This window comes from Hyla sarda, chromosome 8, assembly GCF_029499605.1.
Source record: "Hyla sarda isolate aHylSar1 chromosome 8, aHylSar1.hap1, whole genome shotgun sequence".
In the NCBI taxonomy this organism is placed as follows: domain Eukaryota; kingdom Metazoa; phylum Chordata; class Amphibia; order Anura; family Hylidae; genus Hyla; species Hyla sarda.
In genome coordinates this window covers 182413487-182437885 of record NC_079196.1, presented here as the reverse complement: position 1 = coordinate 182437885, position 24399 = coordinate 182413487, and the positions used below count along the sequence as shown (strand labels likewise).

At 42.5% G+C, this 24399-nt stretch overlaps 1 protein-coding gene across 1 annotated transcript; it reads left to right on the top strand.

Moving 5' to 3' along the window:
• The first annotated feature begins 1818 nt into the window (after window positions 1-1818).
• Window positions 1819-23793, top strand: CLEC19A (C-type lectin domain containing 19A). The gene is made up of 5 exons (XM_056534501.1): window positions 1819-1931; window positions 5982-6147; window positions 7815-7908; window positions 9322-9454; window positions 21490-23793. Exons 1-5 carry the CDS (start codon window positions 1823-1825, stop codon window positions 21567-21569), a joined length of 582 nt encoding a protein of 193 aa, XP_056390476.1. The 5' UTR covers window positions 1819-1822; the 3' UTR covers window positions 21570-23793.
• The last annotated feature ends 606 nt before the right edge of the window (window positions 23794-24399 follow it).

Sequence of the window (24399 nt, the reverse complement as noted above, 5' to 3'; positions counted from 1 at the left end):
CACTTATGTATAGTGGACCAGGGGCGGGCAAAGAATGTGCCTGCCCCCCCATGCCACAGCTCATTCAGGCCCCATACATTAGGTATCATAGTTTCCCCACCTCAGGTAGCATAGATTCCCTACATTAGGTAGCAGTTTCCCCACATTAGGTAGCATATATCCCACATTAGGAAGCATAGTTTCCCCACATTAGGTAGCATAGATTCCCAACATTAGGTAGCATAGATTCCCCACATTAGGTAGCATAGTTTCCCCACATTAGGTAGCATAGATTCCCCACATTAGGTAGCAGTGTCCCCACATTAGGTAGCATAGTTTCCCCACATTAGGTAGCAGTTTCCCCACATTAGGTAGCATATATCCCACTTTAGGAAGCATAGTTTCCCCACATTAGGTAGCATAGATTCCCAACATTAGGTAGCATAGATTCCCCACATTAGGTAGCATAGTTTCCCCACATTAGGTAGCATAGATTCCCCACATTAGGTAGCAGTGTCCCCACATTAGGTAGCATAGTTTCCCCACATTAGGTAGCAGTTTCCCCACATTAGGTATCATAGATTCCCCACATTAGGCAGCAGTTTCCCCACATTAGGTAGCATAGCCCCCCCCCCAACACACAGACAGACACATAAACACACTTAGCTGGCCTGCTCAGCGCTTCTCCTCTCCGGTGGCGGCCTGACGAGTGATGTCACTGACAGCCTCCTTCGCGGGTCTGCGGAGGTACGTCACTTGCGCGACGTCCCCTGTCAGACCCGGGTCGGCTGGCAGGCTCACTGTCTAAAGTGGCTGCTGCGCAATTATGCACGGGGGCCGCTTTAGAACAGTGAGGAACGTGTGTGTCGTGTGAGGGGGCCTGCCGCCCTTTCAAAGGGCGGGGGACCCCTCACACGCTGGGCCCCTGTGCAGCTGAACTGGATGCACAGGCGATATGTCCACCCCTGTAGTGGACACATTAAGACCATGAATGCAATAATATTCAACTGAAGGCATTTTGTCCAATACTATAGCATTCATGGTTGGGTGTAATTACACAACATAAAAAATGAATGACTTTAGGGGGTTCTCATGAGTTTCCAAACCCAATACACTAAGATCATAAATACCATTATACCAGTAGACATAAAAAGTAGCACTTTCTAACAGAACATATAAAAAATCTAGCAGTCTGGTAATCCTTAAAACACTGGAGACCCTTTGTGATTGGGTTGGGTGTTATGTCATGATGACCAATTCTTCATACAATACCCATGTGAAACCTACGGTTTGTATCCTATCAATACTGTCAATGACACTCCATAAGATACCAGAAACACTGCTAATAAATGATTCTTCTATAACGTGACTTCTACTCTTTAGTATTATGGGCAGATGTTCCACAGCAGTCAAGAAAAAAAAAAAAAACTACCAACATGTGTCAGTTCCAGTGAAGGCTAAATAAATACAGCGGATTCTCCTAATTCCAACCTAAGGCTAGTACATTTGTCATGCCAGTCTCTGTGGGGTTTGGACCACATTTTAAACCTCAGTGATTGGATTACATTGACATTCCTCTTCACAAATGGTTTGGGTCAAAGGGTCGCTTCTTTTAAACTAAACCATGGACCCAGTGGAGATGTGATATTTTACTGTTCAGGAGCTGGTAAAACACTAGAAGAACTCGGTCTGGCCTATCCCACAAGTGGTTGACAGTCAGTAGGGGTGTGTTCTGCATGAGGAGTACATCTGCTGTAGGAAACTTAATGTGCACAGCAAAGGCTTCCAAGTCTGACTGCAAGACTTTTTGACATCTCACCGAAGAGGTCTTAAAAACCTGAAAATGAGACACTGTCTGGCTGCTTCCTGTAAATGGGACATGTTCACAGTCGTGGCAATAATGATATTAGCAGCACAAGCTTTTCCCCAGACAGAGATTAAACTTAGTCAAGGTAAGTGCACTCCCTTTTGTTGTTTTTATTACACTATATATTAAGTCAAAATTATATGTCACATAATATGGAAGTGGACCATTTTTTTTTAAGAGATGCTATTATACATTCCCTCCAGTGTTGCTCTATTAAATGCTTTAGGATTATTTAGTTAAAGTAACTTGGATAGTATAATAGTGAATTGGAATATAAAAAGTCCCACTCAAGCATAAGGATCACCCCCTCGCAAAGGTAACAAATCGGTGACCTGCATGACTTCTGGATGTGTTTCTTCTATAAGTATTATAGTAAGTAACTATTATGTTATTCTGTATCTTGTAACTTTTTGATGTGCCTGCTCTCCTGATATCTTCCACTATCTCTACTTTGCCACCACTACACCTCCATAGAATCACTATATCTCAGTGTTTGACTCTGTAGTCCTTATTGATATCATGCATGGTATTGCTGAACAGAAGACATTCCTAAATGTTACTTATGCAGTATCATTGGTAAACTAGAGACATCATGTATCTGAGTACTTGTTAGTAAAGGATCAGCTGAAATTCCACTTTTGCAGCCTCCAAAATGCATTCTCTACCTCTAGGAGTGTATTTTGGCATACAATTGGTGTGTAGCTGTCTTAATATATTGCATTAAATGCATTGGTATGCATAGTCAACTACTCTTTTGAATGCAGTAGGATCTTAGGATCTTTATGGTATGCTTTTTTTTTTGTTGTTTTTTTTTTTATAACAATGATAGCCAATAAGTTGTCTATGAAGTTGTTCGGGCATACAGTTGCCTCTGTCTGGGACATATACAAGTGAAACTCGAAAAATTTGAATATCGTGCAAAAGTCCATTGTATTTCATTAATGCAACTTAAAAGGAAAGGAAGCATATCTCCTGGTAGACGGTTTGCGTTGACCCTGGACTTAAAGGGGTACTCCGCTGCTCAGCATTTGGAGCAAACTGTTCCAAACACTGGAGTCGGTGGCGGGAGCTCGTGACGTCATAGCCTCGCCCCCTCATTCATGATATCAAGTCCCGCCCCCTGAATGCAAGTCTATGAGAGGGGGTGTGACAGCCGCCACGCCCCTCCCATAGACTTGCATTGAGGGGGCTGGGCATGATGTCATGAGGGGGGTGGGGCTATGACCTCACAAGCTCCCGATGCCGGCTCCAGCGTTCTGAACAATTTGTTCCAAATGCTGAGCAGTGGAGTACCCCTTTAATGAAGCACAGTGGACCAACACCAGCAGATGACATGGCTCCCCAAATCATAGTAACTGTGGGGGGGGGGGGGTATTTGGGGTTTTCATGAGCTGTAAGCCATAGTCATCACAAATGACAAATCACGGCTTGAACTATCTTGCTTTGCATGTAACGAGTCTCTCTCTATATTAAGTTCACCTTTTAAGTTGCATTACTGAAATAAATGAACTTTGCACAATATTCAAATTTTTCGAGTTTCACTTCTAGTATGTTTGGTGGCACTCGTCAAACATGTAATGTACATTGAACAGAAACCCTGAAGGCAGCATGAACATGGCCTAAGTTATGGGACTCTGGGTAGTCCTATGTTTTCTGCAGACCTGTATAGGACATGGTTGGACTCTGGGTCTGTTCTTGGGCCAAGGTTCAACCACTGGAGATGTATTACTTGTCACAGCTCTGGAAATTAGTATATAAATGCTCCTGTTTGTAAAAGAAGCAAAGCATTGATAGACTGATATCTAGTCATACAGTTTGTTGATATCATCTCTGAAGTAATGTAGAAGTGATGTTAGGATGCTGATGTCTAGTGTTTTCACAATTTTGCCTACACAGTCGACAGAGAGGAAATTCATATAACACAACTATCTTAAGATGGTCATGCACTAGAGATTTTACATAGCCTTATGTCATTCACAGTAGTCCACTGGCAATGCCATGAGTTAAAATAATAGCTCACTGTTTGATCTCTGTCTTGCTTCATGACCTGAGCTGGGCTTCTATTGTTGTGGCTGTTTATAGAGGAAATCCAGCCTGTATTGAGCATGCTCTGTGGTGCTCAATAGTTTGTCATCGTCATGAACATATTTCCATGTATATGATGAACATCTGCAACTAATACACACCAAAATAATTTAATATGGTAGACTTTTTTTTATAAACATCAGCTGGCACCTGTCTGGAGAATGTAATGGGTAAGGGGTGTGTACCCACTATGTTACCCAACTAGTCTGGCTTTTGATCACTTTTAAGTTGTCCCCAGTCTCCATCCTTTAGCCCTCTCTTATAAGGATCTGGTCTTTGCTGTAAAGGGCTACTAAGCAGAAGGGACAGTCCAGCTACTAGCTTAGGTTGTGGCAGGTAGCATACTGACACAGTCAGGGACAGTCTAAATGCTAAGGGAGGGCAGAACAGCTTTATAGTCGACAGGCCAGGTCATACACAAGAGAAGCAACATGTTACAGAGGGACAGGCAGAGACAAAATCAGGAACACTGAAACCATTTGTCATAAACATCTTTGCAGGAACCCTGAGAATGCATAGCTCATACAAAGGTCGAGTTGGTATGGCTGCATAAAATAGTTGGCATGAAGAAGGAATAAGTTAGGGACAGAATCCACTTTGATTCATCCTTTAGTGGCCTTCAATGTCAAAAAAATCTGTGGATGGATTTTTGTTTGCCTTCTAGCAGAAGGGAATAATGATTTGACAATGATTTATTCCTGAGTTATAGAATTTAAAAGGAGTATATACATTCAGTGGAATGAACAAAATTCTGAACTTTCATCATTTCCGTTAGGGATATTGGCAGCAATTCAAATGATGTCACGTTTCCTCATTCTTCAATCACGCTTAAAGAACAACTATCTCATATTGATAATTCCTATAAGGTACACATAGGAGAGTATACAGGCCCTCTAGATGCCGTTTTAAATTTCTATTTTATAAGAGATTTGCCTATTCTTCCATCTCAATACCAAAGATCGAACATCGGATACAAATATAAGAACAGTATAAGGAAAACAGGCCTCCTGGGTAAAGCCCATTGTCAATGGGACTTTGAATTGTGAGGGTTCATTCTGCACAATATTAACCTTGATTCTGGGTGGCGCGGATCCACTGATGGAAAACACTGAGGGGTTTATTTCCTGAATTTTAGTAGCATGTAACCTTATAGTTAATGAATACACTTATTTTGTTAACTCTGCGGTTTTGGATGTGTATTTATCACTGCAATATAGGTCAGGTATCATAAGAGCATTATTTTAACCGTATTAAACCCATCAAATGCTATCTGATGGTAAAATACTCAAACCTAATGCCCAATGACGTTGCAAAAGCTTAACATCTGAACATGGAATTGCTATACCGACCTGAAGCTGAATTTGTGCTCTTAGTGTTCAATAAAGCCCAACAAAAATGTTTCAAAAATAAAACATGCAAAATAAGAGAACATATTGGGTGTTCCCTAGTGTTAAACCACCTAACACAGATATAAAAGAAAAGAGGAGATATGCTCACAATACCTAAGACCGCATGTAGTTTTAATAGAAATCCACCGCCAATTTTCTCTGGAGGAGTTGGTGATATACAAGGAAGGAGTCTGCAGTAGAAATGAATGGGTATCCCTGGGTACACACCAGATATGTCAAGGGCCAAACTGGGACAATTTTATTAACTTTATTAACAACTTGCCTTGCACCACTTAGACACGCTTTGCCCCCCCCCCCCATTGCATAAAGCAGTATTCTCCAAACAGTGTGTCTCAAGTTGTCCAGGCATGTTGGGAGTTGTAGTTTTGTGACAACTAGAGGCATACAGTTTGGAAAACACTGTCATAAAGGCTTTAGATATAACACTGTAAGATGAAATCTGCACTAAAGTTCTGGTGTATTATATTGGTGTAAACTATGCCAACCAATTGCTAGACAACAGTGTGATAAATGTGATAGACTGTCTAGTCTAAGTTTATATTCGGTATTAGAAATTATTGGTAAATCTGCCCAGATGAATACACATCATGCTAGTACATCTGTTCCTGTTGCGATCATCACTTTGTCTTTTTGTTTCTCAGCTTTCACAGATATCACCCAGCCATATGCCTGCCCTCTGTTTTGGACCGAGTATAGCGGAAACTGCTACAGGTTCTTCCCAATAAATAAAACGTGGGCAGAAGCAGACTTCTACTGTGCTGAGTTCTCTCTTGGCAGGACTACTGCCAAATTAGTTTCTATCCACAGGTATAGTATAGAACTACTCCGCCGGAGCCACAATATGACAGATGTTTATTACCTCAAACTTCCATAACTGGAGAAACAAAGCCTTGAAATCCAAAGACGTAGCACAGCATGGTTTAATTTCTCTAGTTTTGTCTTTTTGCATTAATTGGGATGACTCTAGAATTGTAGGAAGTTGGAGTTTGTTGGAGGAATTTAAAGAAACACTCCAAACAAAGCTCATAAACTGTGTTATGTCTAGTACAATGTAGCGGGGTATATGGCACAGGGATTCCCTTTGGTGGACTTTGAAGTCCTGTATCATGCACCTCCTTAAGGCAATTCATTAGGTATAGCATAGTTTTGCTTGGAGAGTTCCTTTATATGTACATAAACCCATTCTACACACAATAAGTGGCATTGTAAATGCATGACTTATGTTTTCACTCAAGCAGATAAATCTTTCAGCTTACCTCCGTTCTTGGAGTGTGTGGATCCCCACCAGATTGTGGGAACACTTCAATTGACAAGGAAGAAGAAGACTTGTCATCCAGCTCTCCAGCTAAAATAAAAACCACACCTGATGGCTCAACCGTGGATCTGATGTAGCCTGCAGAAATTAGCATCACTTTCAATGATGGATACAGTTCAAGACATAAGACTGAAATACTGGAGTTTTTGGAGCAAACACAGCATTTTTTCCAGAGTTTTGGTCAACACAACCCTGGACTATAAGGCTAGGTTCACACTACAGAATCTCCGGGGAGAAAATTTCTGCCAGGAGATTCCCAGTGCGGCCAGCACCGACTGAATCAGTCGGCACTGGGACCGCGCAGACACTGCAGTCTCCGATAGACTTCAATGTGTTCCACGACTATTTCCACCTGAAGAATGAGCAACACCATTCTTCAGGCGGAAATTTCCAAGCGGATTTTCCGTTCACAAATTCCGCTTCACAAATTCCGAAGTGTGAATTTGTGAACGGAAACCCATTCACTATAAAGTACATTTTAGCAAGCGGAATTTATGCCAGCAATTTCAAAGCGGAATTGCAGGCGGAGATTCCGTAGTGTGAACCTAGCCTAAGGGTATGCTCCCACGGCAGAATATCCGTCCAGAAATTTTCCTGCCGGACATTCAGCAGACAGAAGGTGTCGGCATGTTCTACCGTTGCCTGCTGTCTGCTGAATGTCTGCCCCAAAATTTTCCTGTCAAATAATCGGCTGTGTGAGCATACCCTATCCGGCAGATTCAATTCAAAAATTCTGTTGTATGAACATGCCCGAGGCTGGTCATGCTAGGAAACTCTGCTCTTAACAGAGGGAGCAAACAAGATGTTAATAGACCACAAAGTATTTACATTTACTTAACTTTCTATAAAGATGTAATATATATGTATATTGGTATTTGTTGGACTTTTATATTTTAGTTTCATACATAATAGACATTCCTTAAAGTGTTCATGCATTATGTATTACCCAAACAATTCGATATAAATGACAGAAAGTAATTGTACAAAATCTGACAGCCAATTATTTTTAGTTATTGAGATGGATTACACAGAAAGCATTTCAGGTATTGAGTATAATGCTTGGGATAACCACATGGGGGAATGGCTTGAAGCCGTCAGCACTGGAGGCTTATAACAAGATACATTGCATCTAACAGTCTTGTATTTATTCTCTTCTCAGCTGGGAAGAAAATATTTTTGTGTTTGATCTCGTGAACAGTCAAGTCCCGGGAATACCTACCGATATCTGGATAGGATTAAGTGACAGAAGGCAGGTATGGATCATATCAGACGCATAGAAATCATTCTCTTTACAATATCCACAACTCATAAAAGGGATTTTCTAATGAAATACTTGTATCAGATATTCTATGAAAGTCGTAGTGCTGGTAACCCATGGATTCACTGGACAGCTTGTGCCACATTTATTGGTTCCTTCTATTAAAATGAATGGGGAGTAGATGGGGATTGTCTTCTTGGAACCTCCATGTGGAAAATTCAAATCACAGCAAATATTTTGGATAAAGATGAATCTTTCAGAGCTGAGTAGATACTTATCACAGAGAAAGCACTCCAGCATATTAAAAGTTTACATTTGTTAGATACTCCCTGACGTGTACCTGTCACATGACAGAAAAAAAGAATTCTTATATTTGTTACTCACTAGGTCATGCACATGCTTTACATGTCTTTTTCGTGTCTAGCTTATGTATTTGAAGTATAGGAGGAAAAAAATATAGGAAAAAAAGAGGGCAGAGATGGTGCTATATAGTGCCGTGATCTTTGATAGAAAGGAATATGACACAGTGGAGTACTGAAACTGTTCACCTTTTCATGTTGCACTAGCAGGCAAAACACTGTATAACACTTTTATGAAAGTCCGGTGTCTGGGAGCTGCTGGCCGTCGGGTTAGCAGATATAGATGAGGGTTTCCTGGCAGGGATCCCCTTTTCTTGGAATTCTGACTTATGGCCGTAGCGCTTGACCAAAGAATGACACGATATGTATGATTGTGACATGCTTTTATTTACACACACATATAAACAAGTACATGAAAGAACAACGCATTTCGCCAGGACCAAGTGAACCCTCATCTATATGTACTAACCCTGTAGCTTTTGTATTTGGCTCACAAATCCCTCTGTGCTGCTGCTCTCTCATTCTTACATCCATTGCTCAGGTAGGAGCATGTCCGAGGCAAGCACTGAGCCCACCCTCACTCACTTCCTCCCTGAGTCTGCTGTGCTGTGCTGGGCCCCTTCATCCAATCACTGCAGGTTACTCTGTAACCCCATCCTTTCTGTTTTCATGCTGCAGTCTGATAGGGCAGGAGTGAGCACATAGGAGTTCTAGTCCAACCCTCACTTACTGCTTGGGGCATACGGCAGCTGAATCCGTCAGGGAAATTTCTAAAATGCCTCCTGCCGTACCCCATTCATTTCAATGAGGTGACCAGAGGTAACCAGAGTGACCAGTCTTTGAACCGGACTGAAAAGTGCAGCAGACCACAGTTTTCAGTCCAGTTCAAATCATCAGCTACCCATGGATTTTACACTGTGATCTGCTTAATATGGGGGGGGGGGGGGGGGGGGGGGATGATTGTATACAGCAGATAACCACATTTATTACAACTAATGCTTTTTATTTATTTATGTTCTGCTTTTACATGATTGTATTTCTTTATAAAGGAAGGTGAGTTTGAGTGGACAGATGGCACACTAAATGACTACAGCTACTGGGATGGAAACCAACCTGATGACGCTACCAACAGTTCCCCAGAAGATGAGGACTGTGTACAGATATGGTACAGATACTATAGTGGTGAGTACAATCTGTTGGTACATATTTCACTTGATATTTCTTTTGAGTATTTTGTTAGAACAACAGATTTATCTGTTCTATATGTTTCATGGTAGCTCTGCTCCTTGTGTTGTAGTCGCACCGAAATGCTGCTATAGGCAACTGAATTAGTTAGTTATGCAGAATACGTGTAGATATCTAGGCATTTGCAGTTTTGCTGCCAATATAACTGAATTTTACTAATGAATACATAGCAAACACTTTTACAACCAACCCTGGCTGTAATTTGCGGTACTGTGTTCTATGAATTCCCAGACCCGGTGACATCAATGATACCTATAAAGTGTTCCAAAGTGTAGTTCTCACAGCTGTGTCCACTCTAAGACTACATTAAGTATCTACATAGTGGTGCCACCCTGTTGACATTTTGTACTATAGTGCTTATGTAACTCGGCTGGCTGGTCACAAGGGGGCAGAACTGGACTTAACCTATAGCAGTCACCTTTCCTTGATCCTCCCTGTAGATCCCAGTGCTTAGATACCCCCAGGACTTAGAGTGGGACAAACAAATGGTCTGCTCTGCCAACATCCTAACAGACATGAGCACTGTTTTACCTTTGCTCCACATGTTGCAGCCTGTGGTCCCTGCAACATTCTTTTACTCAGTCAGTCTCTGCCTAGCACCTGCTATTTCAAACAGCCTCTCACACCACAATATTGCCTAAGCAATAACATCTAGTGTACTTATTTCCTGCATAAGTTCATCTATTGTATGTGATCTGTAAGGCTCCTTTCACACTGCTGTAGCACCCCTCGAGAACGGCCATTAAGCTCTCTTTTTTTTTTTTGCCTTTAACTGCCGTTATCTGGATGGGGCACAAAGGGCAACAACGGGTACCGATGGGGTCCGTCGGGCTCCGCTGTTTTTTAGCTGGAGTAGCGGTAGATAAAGATGGCACTTGCAGTAATTTTTCTCCCGCTTTTCTCCCCTGATTTTCTGATATGCACTGCACTGCCGTGTGACAACGGCACTGTAAATGAGCCTGTATGACCCTGGCTTGTTACCTGACCGAACCATTTGCTTTTGTCTATTACTCTGCTCAATGTCTGACCTCAGCCTGTTCTTGATTTCTTAACCTGTGCTGTCCGACTGACCATCTGCTTAACTGTGCATATACTCTGCCAGCCAAGACCTCGGTCTGTTACCAGACTCCTGACCCCTCGGTTCTTCCCACTGGTGTCTCTTGGTATGCAACGCCAACAGCAGCCACTTACACTGGGAACATTCTTAGGGCCCTTGCACTCTATGGAATTTCAACTCAAGAAATTATGGGCAAAGTTCAGATCCCTATAGATGGTTTAAAGTATTCAAACCATGAGACCACTTAGGCAATTAGGTTAGGTGGCACAGTGGGTTTATATCCACTGCTTGGAACAGCGGACAGTCAGAAAAATATGATCCAAAGCAGATATCAATGCTGGCAGGTACACATAGCAAGAATGACGACTCACCAATAGAAGACAGAAGCTGAATGGTGCTAAAAATGATGATTGATAGACTGATTAATTGAACAAACTAAAGTACAAAACGGACCTTAGCAACAAAAAAATGACCCTAGTTAGCTATCTCTAATATTGCTGAACACTATACACAAAAATAAGGTCTCTATATTTGATCACAAAATAAAAATTGAGGCTCATGGCACACTTTTTTTTTTTTTTATCAAAAGGTGTCACCAATCTACCATTATTTCTGACCACTATATACAACACCAGACATCAATAATCCTCACAGTCCCTACAAATATCCCTATAATACACCTGGTTAAATCCTAGCAGAACAAAAAAAAAGGCACTAGGACCCAGAGACAAAAGAAAGGCTAAGCAGAAAATTATATTACAGGAACCAAACAACAGGATAAACTATATTATATAGTAACAACTTCAACACGCAAATACAATGACAAGACAAGAAAGAACCAAGGACCAACTGGAGATAGTAGATCAAAATTAGACTACACTAAAACAAGACATTAGAAAACACAAAGAATACTGGGAGCAAACACACAAACCGTACATTATAAATGGGCATCACACAGCAAAAGCCACTCCTCTTCAAAGATAATGAATGACAAAAAAACTGTGTCAACTCGTTATTAACTTTACATACTATTTTCTAACATCTGTATTATATTATGACTTCTTTTTGTAAGAAGTTAAAATAATCTTGTCATAAAAATGCCCATACTTTCATACACCTGGGATTTCATACAAATATATTTCTGGCAGATTCTGTATGTGTTACAGACGCACTCCGTCCAGACTCTCCGGCCGTGAGCGCTCCCTGTCCCCGATCCCGGCAGGGCTGAGATTCGCATCACAGGACGCGCCCGCATGCGAGTCTCAGCCCGTCACTCACATTATTGTGTCTTTGCTTCCTGGTGTCCCCGCAGCTCCGGTGAGCGTGCCTTCGCCCCCCCCCCCCCCCCCCCCCCCGGAGTTCTGTTTCTTAAAGGGCCAGTACCAATTAATTAAAGTGTCTGCAACTGTCCCTTGTCCATAATTATCTGCTCCTCCTTGTTCCCTGTGCCGGATCTTTGGTTGTCTTAGCCATAGTGAAGTCCTGTATCCCAGTTACTGTGTATCTGTTCTTAGCTTCCGTCCTATCCTGTACTTGTGTTCCTGCCCTGACCTTCTGCCATCCCGCCACTTGTCTGTCTTCTTCTGTGCCATGCCACCCTCCAGCTACCTGTTTGGACGAGTCGTGCCAGGGGTAGCGATCTGGGTGCCACCTGCCGCAGCAATACCATCCCACTTTGCAGCGGGCTCTGGTGAAAACCAGTGGCAACTGAAACCCCTCTCCCTGGCATGGCTCTAGTCTCCTTCCACACAGGCCCAGAGGATCCACCACCTAATGTCCACCTACCGTGATTCCTAACAGTATTGATGCAACAGAAGCAAATTTCTGGCATTTGCCATTGGACCCTGTAAGTATATAGGTACTGTACACTGGAAGTATTTCTTCTGAAAAAGAAATATGCAGTAACTCCTTACACATGGAGTCCAACTAAGCCTATGAGGCAGTGCTTAGAGGCTATGTAGCTCCCTAATAAAGAAGCTTCTAATGCACTGTGGCAACAATGTGTGCAAGCCGAATATTAGCCACATATTAGTGTCCACAGTAGTTACTGCTGCGGTGTCCCGGTACAGGACCTGGTCCTGTCCCTTGTCTAAGGTCTCCGCAGCTAGAGTACCTTCATGTCTATAGGGCTCTCCTGTAGGGCTTACTCCTAGTCGCCTCATATAAATGTGTTATTTAATGTACATATATAATTTAATGTATAGGAAATATATGTACAGGACCTTAGTGGTCACGTGATACACAGTTATGATGTATAAAATGCTTAAGGACCTTTGGAGGTCTTGTGATGTACTCAGAGTTCACTGGGTTCATAACTTACAGGTTTGCTGACCAATGAGCTTAGTCCAGCCCCTTATTATATAAAGGGCTGTAGTCAATCAATTCTCTCTCTTAGTTCCGGATTATCAAACCAAGCACATCTCATCATCTCATTAGCATCAATTCAATTCATCTAGGCCCAAAGCCTAAGAACCTGCAGCCACTAAAACGTGAGTTACTCAAAGCTCAAACTACTGAATCCTGTGTGACTACTATCAGCTTAAATATTCTAAAATAGTAGCACAGTGGCTAGCATCAAAAGCTAATTTCTTCCATGTCCCAGCAAACCTGTGAGGAACCTATATCCCGGTTCACTCTTAAGAGACTGTTATGTTCAATACCGTTGCATAAAAGCTGCAAGTAAAGTTTCTTCAGTTTACTTCATAAAATCTGCTGTGGACATTCCGTTATTTCTCCCAGCTGTTTGTGGGACGGTTGGCGGTAGGAATATTACTATTGAGGAAACCTCACCCTGGCGTCACAACATTCAAGGGTTAATACCACCAGACCCTACACTATTACCGCAACACCCTAGACACCATCACTCTCCCCCGGCACCACACTGCCACACGAGTGTACAATGTCCTACTTTGCCCCTATGATATAACATAGGTGCTTCTTTCATTCTGCGGCACTGTTTTCTACTCCACTGTCAGTGTCCTCCATTGCTGTCTTGGAGCCTCCCCTTACCCTCCAAGCTATGTCTGGCTTTATGGTTAGTAATGCTGCTAGTAGTGGGGTCAGTAATGCTGCTAGTAGTGGGGTCAGTAATGCTGCTAGTAGTGGGGGCAGTAATGCTGCTAGTAGTGGGGGCAGTAATGCTGCTAGTAGTGGGGGCAGTAATGCTGCTAGTAGTGGGGGCAGTAATGCTGCTAGTAGTGGGGTCAGTAATGCTGCTAGTAGTGGGGGCAGTAATGCTGCTAGTAGTGGGGGCAGTAATGCTGCTAGTAGTGGGGTCAGTAATGCTGCTAGTAGTGGGGTCAGTAATGCTGCTAGTAGTGGGGTCAGTAATGCTGCTAGTAGTGGGGTCAGTAATGCTGCTAGTAGTGGGGTCAGTAATGCTGCTAGTAGTGGGGTCAGTAATGCTGCTAGTAGTAGGGTCAGAAATGCTGCTAGTAGTGGGGTCAGTAATGCTGCTAGTAGTGGGGTCAGTAATGCTGCTAGTAGTGGGGGCAGTAATGCTGCTAGTAGTGGGGTCAGTAATGCTGCTAGTAGTGGGGGCAGTAATGCTGCTAGTAGTGGGGGCAGTAATGCTGCTAGTAGTGGGGGCAGTAATGCTGTTAGTAGTGGGGGCAGTAATGCTGCTAGTAGTGGGGTCAGTAATGCTGCTAGTAGTGGGGTCAGTAATGCTGCTAGTAGTGGGGTCAGAAATGCTGCTAGTAGTGGGGTCAGTAATGCTGCTAGTAGTGGGGTCAGTAATGCTGTTAGTAGTGGGGTCAGTAATGCTGCTAGTAGTGGGGGCAGTAATGCTGCTAGTAGTGGGGTCAGTAATGCTGCTAGTAGTGGGGTCAGTAATGCTGCTAGTAGTGGGGGCAGTAATGCTGCTAGTAGTGGGGTCAGTAATGCTGCTAGTAGTGGGGTCAGTAATGCTGCTAGTAGTGGGGGCAGTAATGCTGCTAGTAGTGGGGGCAGTAATGCTGCTAGTAGTGGGGGCAGTAATGCTGCTAGTAGTGGGGGCAGTAATGCTGCTAGTAGTGGGGTCAGTAATGCTGCTAGTAGTGGGGTCAGTAATGCTGCTAGTAGTGGGGGCAGTAATGCTGCTAGTAGTGGGGGCAGTAATGCTGCTAGTAGTATGGGCAGTAATGCTGTTAGTAGTATTGAGCAAGATTTATAGTTCAGCTCCATAATTGCACATGTTGACTACCTGCAGTCCTAGAGCCAAGGCAAGTGCTCTCTATTACCCAAAGTGCAAGAAAAAGTGCAAACGTGTCACACAAAAAAAACGTGCACAAAGGATGCGGTCTATCGCTAAACTCTTCTCCAACAGAGAGAGGCCCCCCCCAACAATCCTACCCTTCACCTCCGGGCCAAAAGGCACCTGCATACAGTCCTAGATGCTCCAAGTCCTGTTTACCTATAAAATTAAGTACTTTACATGCAGGTCACCACTCTTTTCCCACTCAAAGCAACATCTGTGTTAGCTTACCATCAATAAATCTAATATTAGGTAATGCAGTCTGCACATATGTTATCAATGATCACCTAAAATCCCCCCTAGTGAGCCTTTAGTAACCATTTCCACACAGTGCAGACAAGGCTCCATTCTCCATACCATGTCATTGGTAGATGACAGCAATAAATACATATCTACTGGGCTGTCTCCCCCTTCTGCATTGTGTGTTACACTGTGATATTCAATAGCATTCCAGTCTTATTGTAGAGGGTGATATTATGTGTCTGTGCCAATGCAATCTGCATCTGAGGGTGGATGTTTGACACTTCTACATTAGCATAAATCATCTAAAGGTTACTCATTTGCATAGCTCCCGTCAGATCCCTGGAATTCACAACTGTGTCACTTTTTTTTACTCATGTAAAATCTATTAAGAGAGTAATATTAATTTGTCACAATCAGGCTTGGTTTAGTATTCTTATTTATTATTAAAAGCAATGGAAATAACTATTTTCATACATTAAAGGGGTATTCCGGCTTTATAAATATTATCCCCTATCCAAAGGATAGGGGATACGATGTATATAACCGGAATACCCCTTTAGGTTGCATCACCACCTGGCGTATACGCAGCGTGCTTAACGTTGCACAAAATTTGCGGCAGCAGCGGGAAGTACGCTGCGTATTCCTCGCTCACTATACACACAGGGCTTTCCGGCGGCAGCCCTGTGTGTGCAGTGAGTTTTGGAGGCAGAGCGCACGTCACAGTCACGCCAGCACATGGCCCCGCCTCCAAAACTCACTACACACATAGGGCTGCCGCCGAAAAGCCCTGTGCGTATCGTGAGCGAGGAATACGCAGCGTATTTCCTGCTGCTGCCGCAAATTTTGCACAGCGTGTACACCAGATGGGAACGCACCCTTTAAGGGTTAGTCTGCTACCCAGCGTCTGGAACATTGAGTTCCAAACGCTGTGTGCTGGCTTCTGCATTCACGCCCGCCCCCTCCTGACGTCACACTTCGTCATGTGACATCACGTCCCGCCCCCTCAATGCAAGTCTATGGGAGGGGCCGTGATGGCCATCGCACCCCCTTCCCATAGACTTTCATTGAGGCGGCAGACCGAGATGTCACGAGGGGGCGGGTGTGAACACACCGAAGCCCGCACAAATCGTTCAGAACTCAATGTTCCGGATGCTGGGGAGCGGAGAAACCCTTTAAGTCATGGGGGACCAACCAATGTTACTTGTCAGTCTAAAGTTTGGGCTCAGAGTTTTTTGGGGGGATATTTTGTGTCAGGCTCTGTTCATATCATAAAATGTTGGCAAATTTTACAATGTATAAAGGAAGGCTCCACCATATGCCACTGTATAGAACAATAGTGACATACATCACACATAATGCTCCCAAGTTTAAAAAAAAATGTCCGGTGCACAGTATACTTTTTAAAGAATGCCTTGTATTAAAAAAGTATATGGATGTTGTGGATATAAACCAGCCCAATGGAGGACAAAAAGGGTACCATTTTGGCCTGTTTTGTGTGAATAGAGCCCTATGCATATGTGTACAGCTTTTCTGGGCAGGTATGCTAAACATAGGGCTTAAGGGCAGTGGCGTTGCTAAGGTTGGTGTCACCCGGTGCGATAGAAAATGGTGTCACCCCATACCTAACCCCCCCCCCCAGTACGTTTTTAGCCACTGATGTAGAGCAGTGTGAAAAATTCCAGTATAATAATCAAATATACCAATTGCCAAAGAATGAGAAAGCGCTAAAAAAGGTTTCACCAATTAAAACTACAGCTCCCAGTATGACCAAAGCAGTGGTGAGGTTATGCTGGGAGCAGGCCCGGTGCTGTCATAAGGCAAACCATGCGTCTGCTTGAGGGCGCATGGACTCGCAGCTGATTGGGGGCGGAAAAATTAAGACTTTTTTTTAATACTAAGACCCCCACATGTGCGCCCCGCCGCCGCACAGCAGAGGTCACTGCCACCACTCCACCCTCTCTGGTTTTATTGCTGCGGCCCACCGAGATTCCCCTGCGGCACCACTGTCACTTCAGGCTGCCCTGAGGAGGTGGGGGGGGGGGGGGGTGTTCCGGTGTGTCGGTCCCATACCTGTCACACACTTTGCAGCTGCTGTCAGGCCCTGCAGTTGCACAGTGAGTGACACTTGCAGCTAAATATAGGCACCTCCAGACATCTTGCTGTATCAGGTCAGAGGGGAAGGGGAGGGGCGGAAGCAGCACAGTGGCCTGAGAGGTCAAAGGCTATCAAGCATGGAGGCTGCCTGTGCCATTCCTCCCATGCCCTCCTCCTCTTCATCACCTCTGAATGCTCTGATGCTCTCCTCCGAGCTGCAGACCCCCTTCATAGCTGTCCTTGAATGAAGGGAGTGAAGGTTAGTGTATTACAGTGGGCTCCAAACTATGAACCTCCTGCTGTTACAGACTACACCACCCAGCATGCCCAGAAAGCAGGAGGTTCATAGTTTGGAGACCACAGGTGTATTGTATAAAAACGTGTTAGCCTCTTAACAGAGGTGGTGTTACATAGGACTGCAGGTCACATCTGCTACATTATCTGTACTCAGAGAGTTATCACTGTGTTATCTGTGGTGTTACATAGGACTGCAGGTCACATCTACTACATTATCTGTACTCAGAGAGTTATCACTGTGTTATCTGTGGTGTTACATAGGACTGCAGGTCACATCTATACATTATCTGTACTCAGGGAGTTATCACTGTTATCTGTGGTGTTACATAGGACTGCAGGTCACATCTACTCCATTATCTGTATTCAGAGAGTTATCACTGTTATCTGTGGTGTTACATAGGACTGCAGGTCACATCTACTCCATTATCTGTACTCAGAGAGTTATCACTGTGTTATCTGTGGTGTTACATAGGAAATAATTTAAAGAAACATGTATGCAAGGGAGGTGGGGGCGCAGGGTGGACTGCAGGTTTGGGGAGGGGGGGGGGGGCACCAAAATGGAGCTTCGCTTGTGAAGGCAGAAATCCTTGCACCGGCCCTGGCTGGGAGTTGTAGTTTTACTCATCACAACTGCAGAACTTACAAGTGACTACAGCTCTGATGGGACATAATGAGGAGAATACACAATAATATCAATGACTACAGGTGACTTCTCTATAGTCTTTCCTTATGCACCCTCATCATACATAAGGAGGATCATCCTCCTGCCAGTGGCACCCCCATCATCCAGGATGTTGGGGGTGCTACTGGCAGAAGGATGATCCTCCCAATGGATTATGAGGGTGCTACGGCCAGGATTATGGGGGTGCTACATCTGCAGGAGCATCCTCCTGCCAGTAGCACCCACATCATCCCGGAGGATGATCTGCTGATGGATGATGGGGGTGCAGCACCCCCATCATTCATCAGTAGCACCCTCATTATACATAAGGAGGATCATCCTCCTGCCAGTGGCACCCCCCATCATCCAGGAGGATGATCTGCTGATGGATGATGGGGGTGCTACTCGCAGGAGGATGATCCTGCTGATGGATGATGGGGGTGCAGCACCCCCATCATTCATCAGTAGCACCCTTATCATTCATAAGGAGGATCATCCTCCTGGCAATGGCACCCCCCAGAGCCTCTCAGCACCCCCTTTCTCCCTGTTAGTACCTTACAAGGGTCAGATGCACCCCAGCGGGGATTGTGCCGCCTGACGGGGGGTGCTGTGGTCACTTTTTATCTATTATTACTTCAATTATAATCTAGGAGTGTGCTAACAAGTTCCAGCTTCTGCATGTGGCCAAATCCATGCCCATGTGGTGTCCGAAGTGTGTGAATATGTTGCTGGAATTATCAGCAATATCATGGGGGAGATTCATCAAAACTTGTGTAGAAAGAGAGTGGTGCAGTTGCCCATAGCAACCAATCAGATCGCTTCTTTAATTTTTCAAAGGCCTTTTCAAAAATGAAAGACGCGATCTGATTGGTTGCTATGGGCAACTCAGCAACTTTTCCTCTGGACAGGTTTTGATAACTATATACCCCTATGTGACCAGAGGCCACCATATGTGGGCCATTGTCTAGTTACAATGTCAGAGCAAATTGCCTAAACATCTCAGCTAAAAGCAGAATAAGACAGTAAGGGCCCATTCACACTTCGAAATTTCCATCCTGGAGATAATCCGGGAAGAAATCCCATTTGCAGCAGGTGCTGCACACAATCAATCGGCACTATGAGGACATGGATTTGCGCCGTCCCCATTAAGGGCAATCCAGTCTGTGCGGGATTAACATGTTGATTCTTTTGGCTGATTCAGGAGCCCAGAATTTACACCGACAATTCTGCAGCGGAAATTCTACAGTCTGCATGGTGCTGCAGAATCCCATTAAAAACAACTGCGGAAAGTCTGAGTTCCGCTAAGACATTTTGTAGTGTGAATGGGCCCTTAATGTTAGAAAGAAGGTTCTCATTCACTGACAGAAAAAAAAAAATCTTGAAAATGATAAAGAAGCAAAAGAAAAAGGGGGTAATTTATGAAAGTAGGACCCTACTTTTTTGGCATAAAAAAGTTGCAAAAAAAACTCTTGTACTTTTCGGGGGGGGGGGGGGGGGGGTTACTGTGCTTCCTACTTTTTTTTTTTAAGGCTTTTTATAAAGGTTTCCAGGAACCTGAGACGTTTACTATAATTCACACCAGAAAACTGTCATAAATTGTAACTGATATCCCAGAAAATGGCACAAATTTTACTCTGCACAGCATGTACAGCCGCAGGTGCATGACATTTATTAGGAGTTGTGCGCCTCTTTGTAGCAACTTACACCAGCCCAGCATGGTAAAAAAGTCTATTAGTAACTTGTAGAACTTATATTTATTTAGTGACAACGGGGGAGATTTAGCAAAACCTGTGTAGAGGGAGAGAGGTGCAGTTGCCCATAACAACCAATCATAGCAACCGGATTGGTTACTATGGGCAACTGCTCCACTCTTCCTCTACACAGGATTTGATGAATCTTCCCCAATGTTTTATTTACATAAAGCTCCTTCAATCAAATACTTAATTCTAAATATCTATCATTTCTTTAAGGCTAGGTTCACACTGCGGAATCTCCGCCAGCAATTCTGCTTTGAAATTGCCGGCAGAAATTCTGCTTACTAAAATGTATAGTGTAGTGAATGGTTTTCCGTTCACAAATTCACACTTCGGAATTTGTAAAGTGGAATTTGTGAACGGAAAATCCGCTCTAAAATTTTCGCCTGAAGAATGGCGTTGCTCATTCTTCAGGCGGAAATACTTGCAGAACACATTGCAGTCTATTGGAGACTGCAGTGTCCGCGCACTCGGAATCTCTGAACGTAAATTTTCTGCCCGGAGATTCCGTAGTGTGAACCTAGCCTTGGGCTTCCTCACCATGTGACATTTTGTTCATTAGAATTCTAACCCGTTTCTTGATTCTATATTTCCTTTGTTCTCCAGTCCACCAGTGATGTCTCTTCTGACCTATTGCTTATTATGGTGCTTTTGGCAGCTCTTAACCTTGTTGACCCTTTATCATTTTTCACTTGTCATATTCCATACGATCCTGAATTTCAATTAGGAGCAATGTCATCCCAGTTTATGTTTTATAACTAAAGTGTACCTCCAATGCCTTTTATTTTATTGGAGCACTGTGCACGATTCATTTTAGTTATATACAGCAGGTAGCTGGAAAATGGAGTTAGCATTTTTCCTGATCACTGCTGTATATAACTATGCAATAGGAGACCAAGTTTCTTGTTGTGTCTCCACACCGTCCGTCCCCAGTGTCATGGCATAGGGGATGCATCGGGATACTGACCGCATTGAGTGATACCCCAAGCAGAAAATAATCATCCTGTGGAGGTGTCAGCATCCTCGGTGCAGATGCAATACAGTGAATGGCAGAGGGGGAGCTGTCAGTTCCTTGCTCCAACAATCACTTCCGGTCTGTAGCTTCTGAGCCGCTGCAATGCGATCCACCAGATGGCCACCCCAAAATGGCTTCTAACATTCACCTATACTGTCTTTCAAGTCCTGGTAAGGGTTAATAGATGCAAAAAGTTGTGAGCATGAAAGAGCAGGGGCCAATGGATAACATTGCCACTTAGAAATAACAGTATGCTAAAAATGAGTAATTCAGAAGCGCAGCTGTGAGAAAGACGTATTGTGTCTGCTGAGTGCCAGGGGAATGCCAACAGGCCACTCTGGGCAGAATATTTAGATACAGAGCTAGGGCAGCAAACAATATTTGCCACAAATAAAATAAAGGCATGCTTTACAACTTAAGGTGAGTTCACTATATAGACCACGGTTTTGGAAAAGTGCCTTCAGCCATTGCAAACGTACAACTTGTAGGGTCTGGAGTGCTGGCACAGAATATTGTATGTGGAGTAGTGCGGCAAAGATTGTTTGTATGATAGATAGATAGAACCTACTGTAACATAAAACAAGCTTTACATCATTTTATATGTTTTCTTTCACCAGCTTTACGTTCCTGGAATGACAACAGCTGCAACCGTGAATTTCCTTTTGTCTGCAAGATCCCTTCTTTGACCCATATGTGATAACACGGCTCACAGTCTGAAGATTCTAAAGACATTTGTACAAATGTTTACTATGGGAAATTGTACAAGATATAACATTCACTCTCTGAAAAGGAAGAAGGCCATACAAAATATTAATATATTGGCTCAAACAAATTGAGATCACATAGTAGCATTCCCACAAACATTACATCCAAAGCCAGTTCAAGAAAGATATCAATAGATAGATAGAAAATAGAGATAAAAAGAAGTGCCTGGGGTTTTGTGATGTGACAAGCTTATTGTTACAAATGGTTTGCTACAGTTTTTGGACATGTAGAATTATTGGAAGAATTATTAGTACTCACCGTATTTCACCTTAGATTTATTTGACATTAGTTTTCCTAAAATTTGACATTAGACCCCCTTTCATTTTAAATTAGATTCCCAGAAATGTGATATTAGCTCCCCTGATATTTGGAATCAGTTCCCCTGATGTTTGTTCTTAGAGAAACTGATATCTGATATAAAATCAGTTAAAGAAGTACCCCTTTAAGTTCTCCTAATATTTGGCACTAGTTACCCTGATATTTCACATGAGTTCGGCTGGGTTCACACTACGTTTTTCAACTACGGTTCCCGCATACGATTTCATTAGTGAAAACGCATGGAACTGTATTGAAAACCGTATACATAGGCAAAGCATTGCAAACCGTATGCACCCTGATGCATACGGTTGCGTACGGTTTGCTTGCAATACGGTTTTTAACAGTGCTCCAAACCGTGTTCAACCACGGTTTTGACTCCAGTTTTAAAACCGTACTGCAACCGCATACCTCTTTTTTTTTAACATGGACGTCAATGGGAAACACACATGTATACGGTTCCATGCGGCAAAACCATATGCATTTTTTCTTTGCACATGCGCATTTGCATCCTAAAGTCCCCACCAAAGACCCCTCCCATTAAAAATGGACAGAATTTTCAAAAACGTATGTTTTAAAAAAAATAATAAAAACGGACGGAACAGTATGCACTTTTAAAAACACTATACTGTTTAAAAACGCATACGGTTTACTTTTTCACATACTGTTCCATCCGTTTTTTTCCCATACGGATTTTGATAGAAAACGTATGCGGGAACCGTAGTTGAAAAATGAAGTGTGAACCCAGCCTTCCTCTGATATCTAATATAGAATCAGTTTAGTTACCATGATATTTGGCATTAGTTAACCTGAGATATAACATTAGCTCACCTGATATTTTCATTGGTTCCTTGGATGTTTGACATTAGTTTCTCTGATAATTTGCATTGGTTCCTCTGATATCTAATATAGAATCAGTTTAGTTCCCCTAATATTTGGCATTAGTTACCCTGATATTTGACATTGGTTCCTCTGATGTTTGATGACATTAGATCATCTAATATCTGATATTGGATCCCTTTTGTTTCCCTGATATTTGCCATTAGTTTTTCTAATATCTGCCATTAGTTATTCTAATGTCTGACATTACATCCTGTAATATTTCTAATGATATTTAGATCCCCTAATAAGAAAAATGAAGGCAGAAGGGAGTCTATCAAAAACTAATGTGGATAAGTTTCCTAAAGTCTAATTTTCTTGACCTGGAAATTTTTTCTTAACAATAGCTTCTTCTAAGTCCCTCATGTATACTGCAAGTATCTCATTACCGCAAATGAGAGCGTTACTGCTTATTTTATAGCCCACCTAGGTAGAAGAGAATGTGGCCTACTAATATGTCCTCATTTTTATCTGTGATATGATAGTCCGATAGTCCGATGATAGTCCGATAGTGATAAAAAGAATGAATATTTTATTTAGGTGTTCCAATCTGACTTCATAAACACTACCAATTTGGTGGTAGGAAAGTTGTGAAGGTTTGAGTGACTATAAGAATTAGGATGCAAGCTGGAAACAGACCTTATCAGATATAAAGGAAAATAAATTCACAATGGGAATGTTTGCTGAAACCACTTGCTGTCAATTGTTTCTTTTAGAAAATATAACCTACTGGAGATTGTACCAAAATATCACTAACTAGAACTGAACCTTAGCCACCCGACTAATGCAGCATGTATCATATGTATCGTCTTAAATTTCATATGTATCATCTTAGATTTCATATGTATCATCTTTGATTTCATATGTATCATCTTAGATTTCATAGATTTCATATGTATCATCTTGGATTTCATATGTATCATCTTAGATTTCATATGTATCATCTTAGATTTCATATGTATCATCTTAGATTTCATATCTATCATCTTGGATTTCATAGGTATCATCTTAGATTTCATTCGTATTATCTTTGATTTCATACGTATTATCTTTGATTTCATATGTATCATCTTAGATTTCATACGTATCGTCTTAGATTTCATATGTATCGTCTTAGATTTCATAGGTATCATCTTTGATTTCATACGTGTCATCTTTGATTTCATATGTATCATCTTAGATTTCATACGCATTATCATTGATTTCATATGTATCATCTTAGATTTCATACGTATTATCATTGATTTCATATGTATCATCTTAGATTTCATACATATCGTCTTAGATTTCATACGTATCATCTTAGATTTCATATGTATTATCTTAAATTTCATATGTATCATCTTAAATTTCATATGTATCATCTTAGATTTAATTTGTATCATCTTAAATTTCACTGACAGATTTGGTTGAATCAGTTCCTAACCTTAAAGCAGATTCCTCCACAGCACAGGCATGTAGTAACACTGACACACTATGGGGGAGATTTATCAAAACCTGTCCAAAGGAAAAGTTGCCCAGTTATCCATAAATACCAATCAGATAGCTTCTTTCATTTTAAAGAGGCC